The sequence below is a fragment of the Manis javanica genome, chromosome 1 (assembly GCF_040802235.1).
Source record: "Manis javanica isolate MJ-LG chromosome 1, MJ_LKY, whole genome shotgun sequence".
NCBI classification, from domain to species: domain Eukaryota; kingdom Metazoa; phylum Chordata; class Mammalia; order Pholidota; family Manidae; genus Manis; species Manis javanica.
Window position 1 is genome coordinate 90,861,112 of NC_133156.1, and position 20,728 is coordinate 90,881,839.

Below are 20,728 nucleotides of genomic sequence, written 5' to 3' on the forward strand. Positions count from 1 at the left end.
TTTGGGGAACCAGAGCTCTCCCACCTGCCACACAGTCAGCCCCCTCGAGGATAGAAGCTCCTGTATTTGGGACCTTGCCCCTGTTTCTCTTCATCTGGCTGTTAATTTGTATCTTTTACAGTATTCTTTATTAATCTGGTAAATATGTTTTCCTGAGTTCTGTGAGCCACTCCAGCAAATTAATCAAACCTAAGGGGGAAGTCATTGGAAACTCCAATCTGTAGCCAGTAGGTCAGAAGCACAGGTTAACTGCCTGGGGTTTACGAACTGTGTCTGGAATTGGGGGTGGAGGGCAAGTCTTGTAGGACAGATCCCTTAAACCTGGGGAATGTGCTACTGTCTCCAAGCAAATAGCATCAGAATTGAGTTCTTGGACACCCTCTTGGTGTTCAAGAATTACTTGGTGTTATGTGTGGGAAGACCCCTCTCCACATACTGAATCACACTGGAATCAGGTGCAGGAACCTGGAGTTACTACTGTTATGGCTTTGTATAATATAATACTATCATTGTTGTATATGAAAAAAACACATCACAGAAACATAGATTTTATTGTAATCAGGACTTTGAATCTATTTGTTATTTATTAAGTGGCATAGTTGAAAATATGAAAACAAAAATTTAAATCTACTTTCTAAGTTCATTCAAATCGAATAGATTTATGTCAGCAGTGTAGTCAGAACTTACCTAATCAGAACTATATGTTCTAATTGTGAATATTTTATCCTTTGCATTATCCTTCACTTGTAGTAAATACAACTTTTGGAGAAGAATTCTTCCACAATGAAATATATGTTACCCGAGGATTGTTCTAACAGGGTTTCACGTAATGTTGAATGGGGCAGTTGAGGATTTCATATCATAAAAGAAGTTGACAGATGTTACTCCATAAAGACTACTGAGTAATATTGAAATAGCACTTTATATACTTGTCTAGGGGTCTCGCTGATTACCTGCCGTTTCACAAGTTAACTACACTTGCTCTGCCACCCCAATTTAATTCAGACTTAAGCTTTAATGCTTTTTGAGTCCAGATTCAGAATATTGGATCTGATTTGCTACTTGTATCTAGTTTGTTTAGATGTCTACTGATTTCACCTTTGACAAATTTAAATAAATAAAAGTGATGTTTTTGCAGAACTTACTTTACACTGTTGCATTGTGTAGTGAACTGGTGTTGAAACACAATAGCTTTTAAATTGAACTGCTTACAGAGTGATCTTTAAAATCTTTCTAGGTGTCTTTCTAGAACTGCTGTGGTCAGCTAAGAGACATTATTTGTTTTTGCAGGCAAGTTAATGTGTTAAAATGGCAGTGGAAACTGCCTTCTTAGAGAAGTTTAAAAAGTGCACTTAACCGCTTGCTCAGGGCATTTAGAATAGAGTCAGGCAAAGTCAGGCCAGTTTGTCTCTGAAAATGTTGAAAAGCAAAGATCTATAATGAAAGTATTCTATCATATGCATATATGTATTGTTAGTTTGGTTTTAGTTCAACAATCCTATTTATCCCATCATAGAAAAGACCATGGAGAACAAAAAGTGACTAATTTTCTTACTGGCTCTTTTATTAATAGCTGCAAAGTCTTTGAAAATAGTCTCCAATGTATCAGTGGTGTAAAAGTGGAAGGAAGTTAATTGGGAGAGAAAGGGAGAGCTGGAATCTGAAAATCTTGTGATTCTGATTACAGTGAAATGCATGAAAATATGTGTCTTTCATTTTCCTAAGCTTTTTAATAAAATGCCATTGCCAGAAGTTTGGTATAAATATGTTTTTATTGATATTTCTTGTGAAGTTTTCTGAGTTTTTTTAAATGTTTACTTGGAAATGTTATTATCTCAGCTCCAGAATTTCTGAATATTATCCTGCCCGAAACACCTACACCACCTTGAGATTTTCATTTAGAGTATTAGAATTTGTTGATTTTTAATTTTTTTTTCAAAGAGCTCTATTTCAAATAAATGCCTTATGAATGTTTAGAATGCTTAAATATAGTTATTTTTATCTTAGTTTATTAATAGGAATATAAACAATCTCTTGAAACTTTTAGGGATTGTCTTTAATTGCAAAAAGAATTATAAGTGCCTTACGAGAAGAAATTACTTAAAAGTGGGGCAATAAATTATTTTATGTCATAAAATTATACTTTTTATGCTAGCAATATATAATAAAATATTTAAGAAAAATAAATCTATCATAACTGAAATCTGAAGTTGCCCCTATATCCTTATTTAGAGGTACCTTTCATTATGGCAGGCAATGTGAATTGCTTCATACTGGAAAATTTAATGTACCACTCAATTACTATTTTTTAGCTCAATTTAAAGTAATAGATTGGGAGTAAGGCCTTAATGCAGTATAACCTATGGAACATTAGAAATAACCTCTTTTTTTCCAGAAATCAGTATACATTAAGAATATCAGTTCTATCATACATGAATAAATTTATAATAGTATTTAGCATTATATTTAGTACTTAGTACTTACACTTATTACATAATATACTGATTTCTTCTCCCTTGTTAAACTTATTCTAATATTAATTTATAGATGATGCTATTATCATATTTGAAAATATATGCTTTGATTATTTTTGATGACCTCATTCTGATGTTAGTGAAAGACCTTACTTAGGTGTACCTTACTAATTTTATATTATTTCATATAATGGGTGTTTTGAAAGAACATAAGATGGTAGATACTGTGATAAAATTTTGTGTGCAAATACTGTGTACAAAGGTCCTTATTCTTATTTTCTTCTTCGTCAGTCATACTATGTACAGCTTTGAAAGTATAGTGAAAATATTAGGACTTTATTTGAGATTTGGAAAAGGACTTCATCAAGAGTGTTATTTCTTGTGATGCTACCTCTTAATGATAGGCATTGGCTTTTCATTTATTATAAACAGCAAATTTTCTATACAAGGTGAAAATGTTTATGGAAACTAATTTACATACCCCTTCAAATTCCTTTTGGAATAGGAGAGGATGCAAATAAACAAATAGTAATAAAGCTAATTTGCATACTCTAAAATGTTGGTCTTAATGGTGTTGATGGAATGTTTCCAATTTATAGCAAAGCAGTTATTTAAAAAAAATAAATTATTGAAATGTACTTTATTAAAAAAATAATGCCAAAGTGCAATGTTGGACAAATGTATCCTTATCTCTTTGGTTGATTAACAAATAATAGACCAGAATTTATGATTTATAAGCAGACCTGGATGATCTTATCACCTTTATGTATTTCCAGTGCTGTAGATACAGATACATAGAGGACAATAACAATTTTGATTTAAATCATAGTCTTTAATGAATCTATTCCTTTTTCTTTATTATCTGTGGATTCTCAAAACATGGGCTGCAGACCACCTGTCAGAGAAATCATCCCTGACGCTCCATAAAATGTGGATTACAGGGTTCTACCACAGAACCTTTTATCCTGGAGCTGATACCAAAACTCTGCAGTTTTAGTAAGAACCCTAGAGGATCATTATGGGCATTGAGGTTTGTGAGCCAGTGCCCTAGAGCAGAGGGCAGCAGACTTTTCTGTAAATTGCTAGGTAGTAAATATCTTCAGCCTTATTATCTTTGTTGCAGCTATTCACCTCTACTATTATAGCACAAAAGGAGCGATAGTAATACATACGTAAATCGGTATGTGCAGCCAGATTTGGCCCAAGAATTTGCAGATCTCTGATAGACTCAAGATTTTGTACCAGTGGTTTTTCCTGTATGAATCTTTTCTAAGGCATTAGCTCTGAAGTCAGTTTTAAGGAGGTTTCCTGTGTGCTTTTTGTTTGATAACTGAAAAACGTCCATATACATTAAATAGATTAATAGATGTAGAATCTTTATAATATTTAAAGCTTTTTCTATGTTAACATTAAGGAGAGTATGATTATTTATTTGTAAACTGTGTGATCTGCTTCTCATATTAGGTTCCTGTGGCAAGAGCAAGTATTCTTTGGCTCATGGGCGAAAACTGTGAACGAGTTCCTAAAATTGCCCCTGATGTTTTGAGGAAGATGGCTAAGAGTTTCACTAGTGAAGATGATCTGGTAAAACTGCAGATTTTAAATCTGGGAGCAAAATTGTATTTAACCAACTCCAAACAGGTAAGCGTCTTATCCTTAGTTCACCTGTATGATACCTGCTTTCCTCTGTGCTCTGATGAAGCAGCTAAGGTCTGTTCATGCATTGGTCTGCCCATCAGTTACTAGGTGCTGCCTCTTCAAGGTTCTGCGTTAGATGGTAGTGGGCAAAGAGAGGACATTCTAGTCTAGTAAGGGAGAAAAACAGATAAAAAATGAAATAGTATGTAGTAATTGCTATAATAGGAAGTATTGAGATACAGTGGAACTCCAGAGGAGAAAGTTACTAAAAGTCTGAAGTATGAAAGAGGTGAGAGATTAGAGAAACTTTCATGAAGAGTAAGACTCTTGACTAAGGGCTTGTAAAGAGTGGTTTACTATACAGAATAAGTAAAGAGGAGAGCAGAGGATCAGCCGCAATACTGCTTGATGTTTTCAGGAAATTTAAAGCTGAGTCTGGAAAGATAGGCAAGGCCAGAATTTGGAGCAGCAAGTGCTATGGACCTCCTACAGGTGCAGGGGAAACCATTAAACATTTTTAAACAGTGGTATAATTTACCAGATTTGCAATTTAGAATATTTACTTTTCATATCAGTTGATTCATTGAGGAATTCTTGTTAAGAAGTGGAATCACTTCCATGTATCAAATAGGGACTTTCCCATCCTTCTTTCTTTATCTAAATTGCTATTCTTCACAGGTGGAGGATTTAACCTGATCAGTGAGGCTGGAAAAGGATTCTTGCTCATTTGCAGCTAGACCTCTTAGTGGACTTTATGCTCCATATCTTGTCTCTATTTTCTCTAATTTTTCCTTTCTCTCTGACACTTTGCCTCTGTGGATTTTTTTTCTCTGCTTCCCTATTTCTCTGTTTTCCTGCTCTCTTTCTCCACTCATACCTTCATGCATACACCCCACCAGCACAGTCTAATGTCCGTGTCTGTCACTCTGCTCTCTTTCCTATTAGTGTGCATCTCTCTGTTTTATATTTGTTGTGAGTCTCTCCATATCTGCCTCCCTTTTTTCTGCCTTCTCTGCCTACCCATAGGCCACACTCATTCTCTAATCAGCTGATGTTGGCCATTCAGAATCCTCAGGTTATCTTCTCAAATTAATTTCTGTGTATGCTTTGGGATTGTCTTCATCCCTAATTATGTTGTGAGTTATATTAGATTTTTTTGTGTTGCTAGTTTTATAACTTTTGCTGATTGGTATACAAGATTTATGACCAAATGATTATGAATATTTGGAGTATATTTTCATGTTAGATTTTATCTCCACATTTTAAGTCAGTCTTTGAAAGGAATCAGTTACTTGTTTCTGAGTGTCATGTAGATTGCTTCATGCAATGGGTTACTTTTCAAAAGCTGAGTAAAAGAAAGGAAATGTATGTTTACTATTGAGTTTCTTGTTTATTGATGAAAACACTATTTTAGCCTGACATTCTTTGTGTTCACTAAATCCATGCAGTATTGTGAGAGTCAGTATAACATCTACAGTATTGTGATTGTTATGACTTTCAGTGTAGTTTGACTAAGTATATCGTTTATAGATTATTATAAGAGAAAAGTAATACAAAATTATTATGTTAACTTTATTAACATTCTAGTTATGTCTTATTAAACTAAATGAAGGTTCTTTCGCCTTCTTCTTTGTAGCTATGAACTACTAAAGAAATGTAGAGTGTATTCTGTATCTTTTATCCAGTGAACTTGAAGATAACGTAGTTCTCAACCAGATATATATTTTTTAACTTTACTATTAATTGGAATTTTAGAGCTCAGCTTCTGAAGGATCCTGTTATATATTATAGAATGATACTTCTTTTGCCAGGCGATTTCATCTGGGGAGGTCTCTCCTTGTACTCCAGGCAAAACCTCAACCCAGACAGGAGAGAGGGCTTTTGATTCTGATCAGGCAAGAATTTGTGAACAGGTTTAAATAGTGCTGGTAAGAAAGGAATTCATTAAAGTGAAAATAGTAGTGAGTGTCAGCATAGCATAGTGCCAGGAAAAGTGGCTCTTTTATTTGTATAGCCACACAAGTAGCAGAAAGCAAGGAAGAACGGAGGGAGAAAAGGCAAGTTCATTGAACTCCTACTTGGCATAGGGCAAATCCCTTCCCTACTCGCAAAGCTGGAATCACTTTGCATCCAGTGTCCTCTTGATATGCACAGATATTGTGGAAGCTGTGTCCCTGTCTCCCCAGAATTTGGGAGAGCCATAGAGTGCTGGATGGAATGAATTTTATGTTCTGAGAACTTTCCAAAGCAAAGAAAGGAGACTTTCTAGCAGGCTGCTAAAGAATGTGAATAAACGGCTGCTGTTCCATCCAGATCACCCAAGCAATGGGAGAGTGCAAGCTCCTCCATACTCAGAGGATCCTGCAGCTGCTTCCCTACTTATCAGAAATAAAACAGAGAAAGGACTTGTGCTAAAGACTAGAACATTGAATGAAATAGCAAAGTGATGAAGATAATACTGGTGGAGGATCTCTTGAACCAGAGTAAGATCTGAGCCCTTGTCTTTGTCAAAAGAAAGACTTCAGAAACAAAGCACAAGAGGCATCAAGCAGTTTTTTTATTTAAAGAGACAGCACACATTTAGGTGTTCAGGCAACCTAAAAGGAGGAATGCTTAGGGGTTTAGGGGCTGGGGTTTTATATTATAGTACCTTTTGGGTAGGGGTTGATATAAGGCATGATGTATATAGGTGGTTAATATTCCCTTTGAAGTTTTGTCTTAAGAATAGGGTTATTTAGGTGAGTGTGTTGAACAGACTCTGAATTCTCTGCCCACATTGGTTCATTTACATTCCAGAGGTCTGTTGCTCATCCTGGTTACAGTGTTACTTAATTAATTAAGACAACTGGAAGAAGAAGAAGAACAGCATGTAGATTAAGTTAAAGAATAAGCTGGGCATTTTTCAAAGACTAAGTAGATCTTACAATGGCATGACCCTTGTCCCATTTACCTACTCTACCTCACTTCTAGATGACCACAATAGACTTCACCACCAGCTGGTGAAAACAGTGATGTTTAGAAAATGTACCAAATTTTCACATATATTTTTATATAACTCATTGGTTTTAAATGAGTAAATATATAAATAGATGAAGGTGTCCTGTAGGGTTGTGCTCTATTTTCCAGTTTCTCATCTTTTTCAAGAAAAGGAGTTTGAGAGAATTGAGAAATGAAAATTAGCATTAAAGAGTGATTTTTTAGCACCATCAACTTAATATCATTTATAAGTTGTGTGGTTCCTATGCATTGGATATAAGAGACTAAAATGATTGCTTTGACCTACATGTAAATAATTGTTTTCTGTACTTATTTTAGCCATCTTTAAAATGAACTAGGGAAACTGAGCCATAGTAGTCAGGGACTGGTGTGCAATAAAGTTCTGATATTTGTTTGTAGATCTGAATATTCTGTGTGGTCTATATAACTTAATAATGATTTCCATAATTTTTATTAAATGATTTAGTTATAGGGAATCTAAATTGACCTTTATTAGATTTAGGACATTGTGTTCATTGCAATTATAAGGAATAATTGCATAATAAAATTCATTAATGCTTCAAAATGTTTTACCTGGTGTAAAAAAAGAATTTAAAATTTACTCAACAGTCTGCTCTCAGTATGATTGAGTTCCTACTGAACTGACACTCCAAGAGAGAATAATTATAAACTCTGGAAAAATACAAAAGATAAATAAGTGTCTGAAGTCTCAGAGGAGTAAAGAAAACAGGAAGATTTTGGAGGAGAATTGACACTTGGAAGAAGGGAGTGTCACAGAATAAATCTCCTGGCTTTTTTATGGCCTTCATTCTGAGGACAGGCTATAGTAGACACTGCTCAGAGGCTAAAACTCCAAAATGAAACCTAGAGTCCTTCTGGCATGAGTAAGTGGAGGACATAGTTCAGGAAAACCACAGATATTGGAAAGTGAAGGATGAATTCTAGAAAGGAGAGAAGCAGAGTGGGGAAGCCTCAAAATATGTGAATAACTCTCCCCAAGTCTCTGGCCAACCCCTGTACCACACATACCCAGGGTGGATTCAGAGCAGCATAGCTACAAATAAGGGAACCAAACTGAAATTTGAGCTGCACCAAAGAGACAGTTTGCACTTTGAACTCAACCAAGTTAATTGCCTGCTAAAACAAATATCAGTATTCACTCAGAATATAACAATGTCCAGGGTCTCTACAATGTACAGGGTCTCATAATATCTAACATATAACCCCAAATTATATTAGGAACCAGAATGGGGAGTTACTGTGTAATGGGTATAGAGTTTCAATTTGTGAACATATAAAAATAGCACTTTACACAGACTACCTCATTTAATACTCACAAAAACTTTATGAGGTAGAAGGTGTTATGGAAGTGGGTGTTAAAAAGGTTGTATTGTGAGTTAAGTGGTGGAAGGAAGGTTAATCTGAAATTGAATGTTTGGAGATGGATGGTGATTGAACAACACTGTGAATGTACTTAACGTTGCTGAACTGCACACTTTAAAATGGTTAATTTTATGTATATTTTACCATAATAAAAAAACAAGAAAATATAATGAATATTCAAGAAAAAAAAATAACAGAAACCAACCCTGAGATGACCCAGATGTTGGAATTTGCAGGTAAACATTCTGAAACAGTTTTTATAACTGTGGTTGGTAATAAAAAGCAAAATGTACTCAAAATAAATGTAAAGGTAGGAACTCTCAGTGGATACATAGAAACCCTAAGAATCGAATCGAAATTCTGGAACTGAAAAATACAGTACTTTAAGAATCAATGTATTACCTAACTTTAATACTACATATTCTTTAACATTTTATTATTTTTTGTTTTGGATATAGAGATACAAATTGCCACATACAGTTTTTTTTTTTAACTCTTGCATTATGATTAAGACTTTCAAGGTAAACTTCTCTAAGCTTCTTTAATTTTCTGACTCCGGGCTCTTTCAGATGGAAGTTTGTATTTGGAAAGCAGTTTAACTGAGTGTGATAACTACCATAAAACTTTTGATGTCAATTACTGGGAGGCAGGTGGTGATTAAGAGTACAGGCTCTACTATTAGACTGACTGGTTTCAAATCTGTTTTGTACTTATTAACTACATGATTTTGGATAAATCATATAACCTTTCCAAGACTTGGTTTCCTCATTTGTAAAATGGAAATTACAGTAATGTAGTCAGTTCCTTTTAATGAAACATATTTTCTTAAAAGTCATTGTGCTTTATAAAATTGCACAATAAAAAACACAAGGATCATTGGAAAAATGGAGCTAGGGGTACAATACTCAAAAACTTCCTTCATGATGCATTAAAAGGAAAAAAAACCTAATAAAACAGCACAGTTTTACACATATTAAATGGGTAAAAAATATATAGATACTACAGTGAATATAGCTCTTTACCTTGAAAGAGACCTGAGGTTTGCTTATGGAAGTGGGTATTAAAAAGGTTGTATTGTGAGTTAAGTGGTGGAAAGAAGGTTAATCTGAAATCGAATGTAAAGTTGTACCACCTATAACAGGTGTGGTGATCTGAGGTGGAAGTTTGAGGTGGGTATGTTTCATTATTCCTCCACAACCCAGTGCACCTGGGTAGAGTATTCTGCCTTCACCTAGTGTTCCTTGCCATTCAAATCATGCCTAAGCAAACAGAAAATTCATATTATGCCCAAATTGTTTCCTAATATGTCACCTGAGTTGGAACAATGCACATTATCCAAACTGTCTTTAGAATAGAACTGACTATACCTACCTCACAAAGTTTTTGTGAGTATTAAATGAGGCAGTCTGTTTAAAGTGGTAAGGTAGTGCTTAGTTCATGTTAACCCTAGTTGACACTGTTAACCAATGCTAGATTTTTCTTAAGAGAATGCGAGTATTTACAGTAAGGGAATGAATCCAGTTACTGAGAATCTCTATTCTCATTGCAAAAAACACTTCATTTGAGTTTATCCTACTGAGAAAAGGGTGCTGAAAATCCCTCTTTGATATTTTATAAAGAAAAAAATTGTTAGAAATAAACACTAAGAGTAGAAAAACGCTGCTAGAAAACTGACGATTTTCACTGTTAAACATTAGAAAACTCAAAAGACTTTGAAACCAGTTGAAGTTGCTGCAACTCTGAAGTTCTTAAGACATTGTACAAAGATTTAGCATGACTTCCTTGAAATAGCATACTGAGATCCAAGAAAGTTAGTATTTTATTAAACTGATTAATAGCAATTAAAAATTATGGAATAAAAGGTGCATTCGTTTAAATTTCCTCTGTCATCTTTTAAAGATAATGATAAGTAGCATAAATTAATGTTTTACTGAGCTAATGTTTTATTTTTAATTATGAATTGATGCAAACTTATACAGAAGTACAAAGTAGCATAAATACATACATATGTGTCCACCATTAAGATTAAGTTGATTTTTTTGCCATTTTTTTTATTATTTTCTAAGTCAGTATAATGCAGAGAGGTAAAACCTGAAGTTCTGGATTGCACCTTTCTTTCTTCCCCATTAGTAGCTACTGTCATTAGTGGTGTGTGTCAATTATACACACCTTATATTTTTATTATTATTATATGAGTACATATTCATGTACAGTGTATGTGTATGTTACTGTTTTGTGGATTTTGAAATTTTTAATAAGTAGGTATTCTACTTTTATGTATGATCCTTTTGCAACTTTTTTCACTTAATACCATGTTTTTAAAATACTGACATATGTAGATATAATTCATTTATTTAACTCATTTTCTGTGAGACAGGTTTATACTTTTCTACTATTAGAAAAGAAAATGCTTCATAGAGTATCCTTAGTACTTGTATTTTTTTTGTATTTCAGACTTTTTGATTCTTAGTGATAAATTTTATAACTCACACTGATGTTTTGGGGATCTTTCCTGAAATTAAAAGCAAATTCTCTCTTGCACTATGATTTGAATCTTTGGAGAAATAGGTCCCTGCTTCCTGCTCTGTTAGCATAACTTAGTAAAAGGGACTCAGGCTCTGCAGTGACATCTCTGTCCTTTCTTGGGTATATTTTCTTGGCACTAAATAACTCAAGTAAATATAACATGTAAAGGCAGAACTTACAGAAAACTTTTCAAGTTGACAAAAATATGGAGACTGTTAAATTCATGAAATCAAGTCATATACAGAATCACATTTAGTCATGAAATGATGAAATTGATTAACTGAAAACTAATACTGCTTAGCTTTGCCTTTTATGTAGGTTAAACATTCTGTGTAGCTTTCCTTCTTTTACCAAATAACAATTGCTGATATCCTTCTTTTTAAAAGTAACAACGACGTGGAACTCATACTAATCTTTGCTATGCTAAATGCTGAATTCTGTGTACTTTTTTATATTCCTTAAACTAGTATTTTATCTAAGCTGATTTTAGGACTGTATTTTAAGAGAGCTTTATTATTTTGTGTTGACATATTAAATATTTGAAGAAAGTTATTATTTGATCAAATGGAAGTTTATTACTTGTCAGGGTATTTAGGTGAAAGTATGATGTGTCCGTATTTTGAGCTTTTTAAAATAATGAATTCCTTAATTTTTATACAGCATTCCCCAAAATTGATTTTTTTTATGTCACAGTAACTTAGAGTCAATCTAAAGAGACTATAATTGGTATTAATATTGTCTAGATAGCATTAGCAATTAGTTGGTAACAGTAATGATCACTTCAGTGTGAGCAGGAAAATTAATCTGAAATCAAAATTTAATAAATAGCTATATATAAGATATTGAATATTTCTGTTATTTGAGGGTACAGGATATTATTCTCCTTGCTTGTCTTGTATAATTTTATGAGTAAAACCTATTTGAAAGTGCTGTTTAATGTCCCTTCTGGTTTTGGATTGAGCCTTTGGTCATATTAAAATGCCTTGATTGTTTACTTGACTAGTCTTCTACTTTCTTTGGAACTGTTACCCAGGGCAGATCTAACTTGTCTGTTGTCTCACTGTTTCATGCAGTTTAGAATTTGTCCCAAATTTTTCATTTGTTATGAAATAGTATCATAAACAGTTGCATTAAAATAAGACAGAGTAAGTTTGTACACCTCTATGATGCCCTCTAACCTTTGTCATGGTTTTGTCTAATGCCATAGAAGACACAAATGCAGTGAACAGAGATTTTATTTTTATATGAAACATTTAAATCATAAAGAATTTGGATTTATTTATCCAGCCTTTTTGAGGTGCAACATAACTAACTTCTCCCTTTTAGAGCAGTATTTAAGGAGTGTACTGATAAAATGAAATGTGCCCTCACAAGGCAGGTAGGAAAAGCTAAGTCCTCTTTTCCAGTGGTGGTGAGATAAGTGTTTAAGTGTATCATCTGTGGCATCTTGATATACCAGCAGTTGTGCCATGGCCTGTGTGAAGCATAAAGCTCCCAGCTATCAGTGGATGGTGTCAGAGGAAAACATGGGGAGTTAGAGGTTGGTTGTAGGTGAAATATGTTCAGGAGATAGAGACAGAACTATCCTGTTATATAGATCATTAAAGACAGTGTCAGAGCACTTTCGCTATGGTAGTTTTGTCATTTATTGTGTAGTGTAAATCTAAAACCTATTTTATTATTTAACAGTTATTTTTTTATTTTGTTATAAACCTAGCAGCAATCAGTTCTTAAAAATGGAAGTTATATTTAATTAAGAATGAAGTACTGAATTTATTTTTCAGTACCTAACATGCACAGAATGTTTATCAACATTTACTGTCCACCATGAGAGTTGTAGTGACAAGACTGACCACACAACCAGAATACATGACATATCTGCTAACAAAGCATCAGGATCTGTTTTAAAAGTTAGAAGTTACTTTAAGAAGATTGTGCCTTAAGATGACAATCAAATTTATACAGTTGCAGAAAATGTTTACATATCTCTCTGTGATAGATGGTCTCATTTGGATCAAATAACTTTTTTCAAATTAATTTTGTTCACTTTTTATTCCAAATGTCCTTTTGCACATATGAAAAATAAAGTGATAACTGTTAATGAATTGCTCCATTAGCAGAGAGAGGACCTAGCCAGTGCTGGTTGTCAAAAAGAAAATCAGTTCATTCCAATAATAGTTTGACTTTTTTCTCTCAAAGCTTTATTGTGTGTTTGTTCTGTCAGTGCTGTAATGGAATCAAAGCGTTTGGAAGTTTATTCTGCCAAAAATGCTATAAATGCCATTGTAAATTTGAAAGTCCAATACAGAAGATAAAATTATTCTTTTTTGCCAAAAGGATGTTGTCACATTCTTATTAGGAAAACTGGAGCAGAAATATTTTAGAAATTAGCTGTGGTGCATACAAACAAAATGCTTGTTCTACCAATTAAAATAAAACTGTAATGGTTACTTTTACTGATAGTTGATATGTATAGTTTAACTGAGCTACAGATTCTTGTAATTGAAGAAACAAACATACTTCAGCATAATAGTGTGCACTCTTGTACACAGCTCTGCATATTACCAGTGGGATTTTAGAGATAAGATATTGTGAAGAACTTCTTTATAAAATAACTGAAGTGTCCTATATTAGCTTTTTTTTTTGTCTGGGAGTAGAGAGGAGGTTGGAAAGAATTAAATGAAACATATATTGGTTATGTTTGTTTCAAAATTATTTGCAAATCTCTAAGTAGTCACCACATAGAGTGCGAAAACCTTGTGTTTTTGAAATTTTTCACAAGTAGCAATTCTTGGAAACAGGAAGACAAGAGTTCAAGATTTATTTCATATGTTCTGGCATTTTCAGTATCTCAACCATTTTTTTGTGAAGACTTTTTTGATGGACCTCCTATTTTTAATTGGATAAGTTTGTATTGTGTATTAGAATGAAATGAAATTGAGAAGGCAATTAATTTTTTATTTTGTAGTAACTAAATTCAGTGAAACATTTAAAAATAGCATAGAAATTATTTAAAAGTTTTGTCTCATAAAGATCAGTATCAAAAGTTTCATAGAATGGAAGGGGAAAAAATCCAGTATCTAGGCTTGAAATGTTTAAAATTTCAGCATAAAAGAAAGCATTGAGACTGTCCTTCATTCAACAGAATTTTTCTGTGTTTACCAGATGGTTCAGTACCATAAGGAAAGTTTTTCTCCATTAAAATATTATGGTCTATAGAAAAGAGTAAGTTGAAAATGTCAACAATTTCATAATTACTGATAATGAAATTCAGTTTTGAAGAAGATTTCTGGCAATCTTATTTTTAAAAAAAACCTTCAAAATAACATGACCATACGAAAATACATTTGTCAGAGAAATACCAATGGCTTGGTCTTGGAGGAAGATACAGCTAAGAAGCTGATTCAAGTATATGAATATGTAGTGAATAGTTATTTTGCTTCTGTTTTCAATGCATCGTTATACATGAGTATGTTTTCATCTTGTAAAACAAAATTTTTTAAAGATATATTTTAATAGAACTGCTTTACAAGCCCACCAGTATAATAAAACAAGTTTTATAGTCAGTAAATACAATTTTTAAAATCATATAAAATCACTTAAAATTCCCTCTTATTCACTCTCAATTGTGACTGCTAACATTGAAATAATTTTATTTCCTAAAAATTAATTTGAGGCATTGAAAATGTAAGCAAAATGTTATCCCTCTACTAGCTAAAAAAAAATCATTTCAATGAACAGACTTAGTTTCTTTCCCTGATTTTAGTTGCATATTCTAAATTTCAACACTCAGATTGACATTTGAGTTAACTTAGTTGTAAATCCTTACCCTGCCTTGAAGAAAACTAATGGTCAGGTTATCACAGCAAGTTAATTACACAGTCCAGTGTACCACATTTCTTTTTAGCTGTATTTCTCATTTGGTGAATATTTTATTAATTGTCTTTAAAAATGAATCATAGAATTATTATTATTGGTAGTTGAACCAACATAGTCCAGTAGTTAGTGAATAGCAGTTGTTGGTAACCAAATTCAGAAGAGCTCTCTATTAACATTTTCACTTGCATTTTTTTTATTGTTCTCCTTTATTAAAATTAGGCCAATGCATTTAAAATACATTCTCACTGAAGGAAGGTTGCTTCTATCCAAATCAATTATCTTAACCAATTATTATTGTAAAAGAATATATCACACCATTCCTGTACTTTGACTTACTGTTCTAGAATTGTCTTTAGCTCTGCCTGACTTGATTGATTTTATTTTTTTATCCATTTCTAATATCTATAAAATGGCCAAATGTATTTATTTTTTCCCAGGTATTGTGAATCCCATTTAATTTTAGTTATAATTGTGTGTGTGTAACCTTGTAAATTAAAACTGTGCTTTTTCGATAAACTAACTAGAATTTAAAATACAAACCTATTTGTTAACATTTCAATTTTGGTTTAATTATTAAAATTATCTCAATATATGTTAATGTAGTACATTCGAAAATTGACTTAAGAAATCTTATTATGGTGTAAAAGCTACTATAATAAGTTGTTCCCTTACGTAAATAAATAAATGACCAATATTGCTAGAGGCTATAAGCAGCATGGGGAAAAAAAATGGAAGGAGTCTTTTATCCTAGTTTTTAGAGGGCATCAGCAGCTTGCTTTATGAAAAAGTAACAGCTAAATGCACTGCAAATAATTTGCAGTAATCCAGTTCAGTGATTCATGTGTCTGCTTTAATGGCTCATAATTCAGGGTAAAGTAACTGAGTGCAGTCAGAGTGCAGACACTGCTTATGCCAGGGACAGTATCTCTTCATAAAACACACCTCAGGAGAAGTGGTTTGCCAGCCCTCTAATACTCTCTGATGTTTTGATGTCCTGCATATTTTTCCGATTAAGTTTTGAGTGCCATGTTTTTAGTTGTATTTCCACATTCATTATTCTCACGTAGAACCTTCAGCAGGTTTGCCATATATGATTATTTTTTTAATGATGCCTTTCTTTCCACTTCAGCAGTTTAATAATCTAGCACATGGCTGCTTCTCAGTACTCAGCATTCACCTCCCCAATACTGAAGAGGACATGTGCTTTGGCTTCAAAATTCCATTTGCAGCGTTAGAAATACATATTCCCTATGGAACAACGTTTGTTTGACATAACCATTCATTTTTATTACCTCTTTAAATATGTTTATCCAGAGTTATCAATAATCATAAATAACTGTATTCTCATCTTGTTGTTTTTTTTCCAACAGACAAAATTGCTTACCCAGTACATATTAAATCTCGGCAAGTATGATCAAAACTACGACATCAGAGACCGTACAAGATTTATTAGGCAGCTTATTGTTCCGAATGAGAAGAGTGGAGCTTTAAGTAAATATGCCAAAAAAATATTCCTAGCACAAAAACCTGCACCACTGCTTGAGTCTCCTTTTAAAGGTATTATTATCTGAATATAACTGCAAAATATGTGTTATCTTAACAGTTATGACAATATGTTCCATTTATAATGTGTTTAAAATTTATCTCTTAGAAAATATAAATGGTTAGTATGTATAAATATAAAAGAAGAGTGGAGCATGTGCTTTTTACTCATTCATCTGTTCTCCAGAGCAACCTTTATATTAAAGTTTATGTTTTTATTTACCTAAATAATTTCAATCTTCTGATTTTAATTTTATTTTTATTAAACAGTTAGGTGAACAAAAGATAAAGGTTTGTTCTTCTTGACATTGGCTTCATTTCTATTTTAAATAGCTTTATTTAATAAGAAATACAATTTGTATTGAGTTGTTAATTAAATATTTTTTATAAATTAACAAACTTTTTTAGGAAGAATTATTTCATAAAAATATCCCTTTATATCTGAGTTTGTTTTTCAAAGATGGAAGTTAACTTGTTTTCCCATCTATTTAAAGAGTAACTAGTTTAAAAGTAGTCATTGCAGTTGGAATCAAATGATTATATACCTTGGTTTTTGTATTGTTTCTTATTTAATTGTTGCAAAGTAATAAAAAGCAGCTCAGTTTTGTAGAAAAACTATTAAAATTCTGGCTGTGTTTGTGCTAAGACATGTATATGGATTGTTTAACTGTGCTGTCATTCTTAATATTCACAGTAAAGTAATTTTTAGAGAAGCTACATTTCAGAGCAACACCTCTAAACACACTGACTGATTAGCTTTTTTATTGACCATTATGGGGGAGATTATTGTAATCTATGGACTGAAATCAGTTTTTTGACCTATGAAGAGCTTCCTAGTTTATATTTATTCCTTGACATTTGAGGTAATATGCCAATTACCTTGAGCTCTGATTAGAATTGTTCTCTGTTATATACAGCTCATATTGTTTATTTCATATTTTCCCCTATTTTATTAGATAGGGATCATTTCCAGCTTGGCACTTTATCTCATACTCTCAACACTAAAGCTACTGGGTACCTGGAATTATCTAATTGGCCAGAGGTGGCGCCGGACCCATCAGTTCGAAATGTAGAAGTAATAGAGTTGGTAAGTTGACCTTTCTGAAATTAATTTTGTCAAGCAGTGGGAGAGTCTAGAATAACTGTTGCTTTATATGAAAGCTTTTTGGGTGGTTGAAAATTGAAAATTGTTCTGGTGTTTCTAAATGTAATGTGTTAGGTATATCTTCTGTTATGGGAACGAAATATTGTACTATTCCTATGTCACTTTACGTGTACTGTTCCTTTTCTTGAAGGAAATACAGAATTGAATTCTCTGCATCAGTGCCACCCACATTTGTGGTATTGCATTTGTAGCTGTGTTGATTAAATTTCTAAGGTATTTAGTTTCATTGGATTGAGCTTTTTCTCCTTTGTTTAGAGATTCGTAAGCTTCCTATCAATATTTTTCTAAATAATTTCTGCTGTTCTCTTCCAGAAAAATGATACAAAGTGTTCTTCTGTATTTTCTGGTGAACCTGTTTTAAGTGAAGCCTAAACATAAGTAAGGGAGCATTATGTACCAAAAATGTCCTGAGATGAGGTCACAATTAAAATGAATAATACGTTGCTTTCACACTAAATAAAAAAAGCTCTCAATATAAATATTCTTTTCCTAGATCTTTAAAAAATGCTGGCTGCTAGAGTAAATGAATTAATCTTATAGAAAAAAAATTAAGAGAGGGATCTTCTGTTTGTCTTTAGAGACTGATTATGTGAAGTATATCCAATCCTAGAATTAATAAAAAAAAGAACAATTAGCTATTACATTCTGGATGCTTCTCTGGCAGAAAAGATATATTGAATTAGGGTTCAGATAACCAGAGTTCTTTACCATTAATTCCTATGGGAAAGTCATTTAACCTCCTTGCCTATTAACTTTTCCATATACAGTGGAAGAAAATCCCTATTACTTTAAAATGGAGGAATTTCTGTAATGGCCTTAACCATGTAATCTGATCTTTTTGAAATATGTTTCTCTTAACTACTCAAGCTTATCCTGGCTTTGGAGCATGGCCAGAAGCAATAATAACAGCTCTATTTAGCAAACCTTGGTAGTGTACTTTGAAAATAATGTTTCACAAACATTATTTTGCTTAAACTTCTTAATGATTATAAGTTATGGTTATTGTTATTCCCATTTTCAGATGAGGAAACTGAGGGTCAGCAAACCTAAGTAAATTGCCCAAGTTCATGTAGCTAATAAGTGATGGTACTAGGGTTCTAATCCAGATCTGAGTCCTTGCAACCAAGCTTATTGATTTTTCATTCAAATCTTCATACTCTTAAGTAGTCTTCAAAAAGATTGGTTTATTTGTGCAACTTTTGGTCAGATGCTACAGCACAAAGAGAATGTTCTTTGTTATTATTCCTTCCACAAATATGCTCTCTGTTCTAACTTACTATTATTCCTATTTATTTTTACATTCCTGTCGTTTTTTATTATTGGATATACAGTGTGTTGGCACAAGTAGAACATTTTGTCCTCCTCCCAGTTCTACATTGCCCCTCCTCCTTGCCACCCCACTCCACCAAAAAAAATAAAAATAAAAATAGTTTATCTTCTCAGAAATTGATGGCAATGCTATGCAATTTAATTTTGTCTCAGCGGTATCCTTATATGGGCTGATAGATTGGTTGGTTGGCTGGCTTCCATTTTCATGTGCTCTTCTAAGCATTAACTACCTTATAGGGACAGTACTTAAATAGTCTTATTTTCTTATGTTAATTTCACCTGCCCAGTTCAACAGAGACAAATTGATTTATTTTTCATTTTGCTAGCTACATTCTTGAAATTAATAATTGGTAACTTATTATGAAGAGTAATTATAAATGATGGAACCTGGTTGAAGCTAACTGTCACTGTTCGTTGATGTCATGAAGAAAACAGTTTCAACCTTGGTCTCAGGACATATTGGTTTAAAATTATACTGTAAGACACACTTTAATATAAAAATAGTATACATAGTCTTATTTTCTAATGCAGCTGCAACAATGCAGAAAATGGTGTTCCTACAGCCTTTCTTGCCTTTACTCTCTCCTCACCCCCTCTGCGGTCACACCAGTGTATTTCATGCACTGTGTTATCCTAGTTGCACTATGTAGTGATCTTATAGGGTCACATCTCATTTCTGTGAAATATAACTTAGTAAAAAAAAAAATGGCCTAGGTTTAGGTAATCTGATATTTTAAATAAAATAACAGGGGACCTAGTCATATTTACCCTAGAAGTCACTTGGACTTACATACTACCATTTCCAGGATATCAGATGTAATGTATATTTCTATTATGATACCAGTCAGTTTTGAAGATGTTTTAGAATTTTTTTGTGTTCAGTTCTAGAAAATCCTTTTCTCCTCAGTTACAGAAAGCCTGTCTTCAGCATATCAAGGGTATGTGCTTTATAAAAATATCTATTTTCAGTATTTTATCTGTCAGAGGAACTTTGAAATTAGTGTCTCACTACTCTTTTCCTCTTTTCTTTTCCCTGGTATTTCTTTTGCTTAGAATGATATAATTATCATAGTCATAAAAAGACATAACAAAAATAATAATATTTTTATTGTCCCAAACCCCAAAACTCCATGAATGGAGAGTCCGTGGCCATGTCAAGATAATTGGCCCCTTTGGACATAGAAACCTAATTTTCCTTATTTGTTTATTTTAGTCTATTTAAGTAAGCCATAGTCTAACTAAGTAATTTTTCCCATAAATTGATCCAATATACATTTTACCAGACTTCAGAAAAATATGATTCTTTGGATTTAAGAAAAATATGAACTTCAGTGTTTACTAAATGTAGGAGAACTTTGCTTATAAGATAATATCTTTATTCATATTTGAAGGATAGAACATATAAAATATATATGTGTGTATATATATGTACATATATATATAAGGCAGTTGTGCTGATATTATGTAAGTATTCTATTCAAATATATTCAAGTAATTTTTACTCATTTTTCTATTATTGTCCATATAGTAATTTTCCAAGTTACTGAAGCTTATCTTTTTAAGCAACATAACTTAAGCCCTAAAGCCTTCTAGATCAGTGGTTTTCAACCCTAGCTGCACATTTTAATCACATAGAGATGTTTAAACAAAACAAATCTATGTCAGACCTGCCCCAGACCAATCAAGTCAGAATTTTAAGAGGTGAATCCCAGGCATTAGTTTTTTTAGTATTAGTATTTTTATTGTTTCTCTTTGTATTTTTAAAAATATTCTCAGTTGATTCTAACGTGCATCC

At 32.7% G+C, this 20,728-nt stretch overlaps 1 protein-coding gene across 5 annotated transcripts in view; it reads left to right on the forward strand.

Moving 5' to 3' along the window:
- The window catches only part of AP3B1 (adaptor related protein complex 3 subunit beta 1), a 273,969-nt gene that overhangs the window by 145,195 nt on the left and 108,046 nt on the right, over positions 1-20,728 (forward strand). For all 5 annotated transcript variants that reach the window (XM_073234795.1, XM_073234799.1, XM_073234824.1 and 2 more), the window contains 3 exons: positions 3,939-4,115; positions 16,268-16,454; positions 17,396-17,526. In XM_073234795.1, coding sequence (XP_073090896.1) covers positions 3,939-4,115; positions 16,268-16,454; positions 17,396-17,526 — 495 coding nt within the window. The remainder of the gene's footprint in view (positions 1-3,938; positions 4,116-16,267; positions 16,455-17,395; positions 17,527-20,728) is intronic.